General features: G+C 41.4%; 1 protein-coding gene across 1 annotated transcript; it reads right to left on the bottom strand.

The window, feature by feature from the left end:
* Positions 1–544: 544 nt before the first annotated feature.
* Positions 545–3,497, bottom strand: LOC143415714 (Fc receptor-like protein 5). Its single transcript, XM_076881107.1, has 5 exons — positions 3,414–3,497; positions 1,549–1,821; positions 1,224–1,469; positions 898–1,137; positions 545–780 (listed from the first exon to the last, which is right to left on the bottom strand). Exons 1-4 carry the CDS (start codon positions 3,463–3,465, stop codon positions 920–922), a joined length of 789 nt encoding a protein of 262 aa, XP_076737222.1. The 5' UTR covers positions 3,466–3,497; the 3' UTR covers positions 545–780; positions 898–919.
* Positions 3,498–3,708: the final 211 nt, after the last annotated feature.

Genomic DNA, 3,708 nt, shown 5'->3' with positions numbered 1-3,708 from the left:
AGTTGTCTGTCTCTGTGTTGGCACTGTGACAGACTGGCAAGGGTGTACCCCGCCTCCCACCCTGGTGGCTGGGATAGGCTGCAGCCATCCTTACAATCCTGACAAGGATGAGTGGAAGAGAATGGATGGATGGATTAAAATATGTTTATGTGAGATTTAATTCATCTGAATTTTCAGTTTATGAAGATTATCTTTGATCTTGGTGAAACAGATTTGCCCTGGAAAAAATGAAACACTGGAATAAACCTGAGAGCTGAGGGTGGGGGATCCCCATGGTGTTGGTTTTGCACACAGAAAAGCACAGGCGTCGAACTCCAGGAGTCGAGGGCTGATGTCTTGCAGGTTTTGGATCTCACCCTGGGTCAACACACTTGATTCAAAGGATTAGTTCATTACTAGGCCTGTGGAGAACTTGAAGACTGTGTTGGATCAAGGACACATCTAAAACGTGCAGGACACTGGTCCTCGAGCCCTGGAGTTCCCCACCCCTGCAGAAAACAGTCAAAGAGCAGGGGTGGGGAACTCCAGTGTGTTTTGAGGGCTTTATGTGATATATTTAGGCAAAGTTTGCTTTTAACCTGGTAAATGGAGGTTTTGTTGGAAGTGGCTGTGTAGTTGTGAACTTGTGTAGAAAGTTTTAGGAGACATCATTTTAAGAAACGAGTCTCTGCAATCGAGAGAAACAGTAATAATAATGTCATTGATAAAAATGTCCTCATAGACGGTGAAAATGCATGATGACACTGGTGATGTTGTCTCATCCAGCTCCTTCTTGTTTATCTGAAACAAACCACAATTTTTTAAAAATTATTTAAGAAATTAAATATTGAAGAAAATTTTGAACTGTGGTAAATATAAAGTTTAAAACGACGTAAAATCCGGAAGTCTGAATCTCACCTTTGAGTTTCCTGTAATCGTGTCATCTCAGCATCGCAGCACAGGCTGATGCAACAGTCAGCAAGACAGGAAGAAGACCAGGGACGAATGATGCAGAGGACGATGTAAGTGAAAGTCCAGATGTAGGTGGAAGTGTGGATGTAGGTGGAAGTGTGTATGTAGGGGGAGGTGTGGATGTAGGGGGAGGTGTGGATGTAGGGGGAGGTGTGGATGTAGGGGGAGGTGTGGTGGTGTGTTTCTCTAAAATAAAGCAAACACAGTCATTAAGTTGTCGTCACATTGTGAATGTTGAAAGCTGCAGAAACACAGACAGGTGAGTGTGTCACCTGTGACAGTGATCCAGCTGGATGGAGACTCTCCATGACCGCTGATGTCACACTTGTAGAGGCCTTCATCAGACCTGGAAACATGCTGGATGGTCATGTGACCTGTAGGCTGCTTCCTGATGAGGGAGCCATCTTTATAGAAAGCAGCTGGGAGGTTGGAGGGAGTGGTCTTTGTTTTACAGAGCAGAGTGACGTCATCTCCCTCCATCACAGGGAGGACAGGACTCTGCAGGATCACTGATTTATCTGAGCACAGAGACAAACTACAGCATTTCATCCATTTACACACAGCTTCATCAACACTAACTCCACACACTCAGCTCACCAGCGACTGTCAGGTTAACCATGTTACTGATGGCACCCTCTCTGGACTCACACCAGTAAACTCCACTGTCCAGTAGAACGATGTGGCTGATGACGCAGGAAGAACCATCTAATCTTCCAAACTCATCTCCACACTGACTCCTTGTTTCTCTGCTTGTGTTCCTCCTCAGAGTCCATCCAGCAGAGCTGTCGTCCTCCTCACAGCTCAGAGACACAAAATCATCTTTAAACAGCTGAGAGCTGCTGGGACTCACAGTCAGACGAGCTGTGGCAGCTGAAATGAAACCACAGAACATTTGGGCAGAAGTCGTTTCAACAGGCTGTAGAAGAGCACGCATTGTAGGAATGAACATCTGCTCAAAAAATCTTAACCTGCAGTAAAACAAACTGAAAATAATCACTAAGCACATTTAATGTAAACTTTAATCCACACTCAGCAACAACTTCTCTCCCAGCAGAGATTTAACACAACATTCAATTAGTAATGATATATCTGACGGTAAAGGTGTTAGCTACAAAGGTAAGAGGTAAAGAAAACCTAGAAAGAAATGAACTCTTTATGGCAAAGAACAAAAACAACACAAGCAACATAATGACTCATCTACACGTCAGAACGTGTGTGTTTGTCCACACACATACACAGTTCTGTTTCCTCCCCTCTCTGTTTGCATTTCTGAAGGTGGGCACTGAGAAACTCTGGAGGCGTGCTGCAATCCGCTGATCCAATCAGTCAGTCAGAAACAGTGTTTCATGTTTCCTCTGTTATTTTTATTCCACCGGATGAATGGAAACAAGCCACCATTTGGCTGGTCTGAGCCCACTCCTGCCTACATCTACCAACTGTATATAAAAGATGGATACTATGCAAAACTCTTGAGTCATCCCTCATTTCTTTATATTTTACTTCCAATTTACTTTCTTAGAATTTGTTAAAGTGGTCTTCTGAAAAATGGCTTTCAAAGTGTTTCTTTGGACATCTGCTGATTTTCCATTTATTTTCAGTCCAGTCCTTTTACCTGACCATTTTCAGTCAGATGCTCTTTTTCTTTTTCTTTTCTTTTTGTTTTAACCACTTAACACTGATCTATGAATCATTCAAGCATAAAGAGCCACCTGACTGAAGGGATGAATTAATATTATATTAATATTCTTAGACAATATTTTATTCTACTAAAAATTCCAAATGTAACAGTTTCATAGACATAAAATAGGATTTTGCAATGACGCAGAGCGAAACTGGACCAACGGAGGACAAAAAAAGAAGCAGCCTAAAAAAACTGTTTGCAGGAGATGAACAGTGTCTGAATATCATATAGTTAGTAAATGTGAGCAGTAAAGAAAAGATGCAGAAAAGACCTGATACAGGACCTCAGCAATTCATCTGGCCCTTTAGTTCATCTAAATCAATAAATCAGCAGAAAAAGCCAAACAGGCTAATAAAGGTCTGAGTATTCTGTAACATATGCCACCAACAACACCTCTTTAACATCCTAAGGCCGTCTTTCTTCAAAGCACTGCTATTACAGTTACTTTAACAGTAACAGATACCTGCTATAGTAAACATTCACCCTTTACTCAGACAAACACAGCATTAAAAGACTGCCCACATATTGACTTTTGTCTTTAATCCTGGCATGCATGAATTATGACAACCTCAATCAGGATGTTTTTCATAAGTATTTTTATTCATCTTTAGGCATAAAAAAGGTGCACAACTGATGTGTATGGAAAAACACATCAGTGTCTACTGCAGTGGTTTATGTGCAAGTATACTATCAACACTGGCACAAATACAAGAAAACAGCCTTTGAATAGCTGTCCACTGTAGTGACCGCTATGCATGAAAAGGCTAACCGCTTCACTCACCTGAATACCCAGAAATCAGAGTCAAAATCAGGATGAATATCAGAGAATCCATGAAGGACAGGAGCAAAGATGGTCCACCGTGACATGAAGGACAATAAAGTTAGACTTAACGCTTTAAAGAACTGAGAGAATGACTTTTGTATTTCAAACAAAGATTTTCAGTTCTGCAGAGCAAGAGGAAGAGAAATTTCTGAGAGCACTTTAAAGATGTAAAATGTCTAAGATGTAAAGTTCCTCCTAGTCTATGTGCACGTTTGACATGTGGAAATCTGAGAGATTAAAGTCGACGTGTCAA

The sequence above is a fragment of the Maylandia zebra genome, unplaced genomic scaffold (genome assembly GCF_041146795.1).
Source record: "Maylandia zebra isolate NMK-2024a unplaced genomic scaffold, Mzebra_GT3a scaffold02, whole genome shotgun sequence".
Classification (NCBI taxonomy): Eukaryota; Metazoa; Chordata; class Actinopteri; order Cichliformes; family Cichlidae; genus Maylandia; species Maylandia zebra.
The sequence above is the reverse complement of the archived record's forward strand: the minus strand, read 5'-3'. Positions and strand labels throughout refer to the sequence as shown.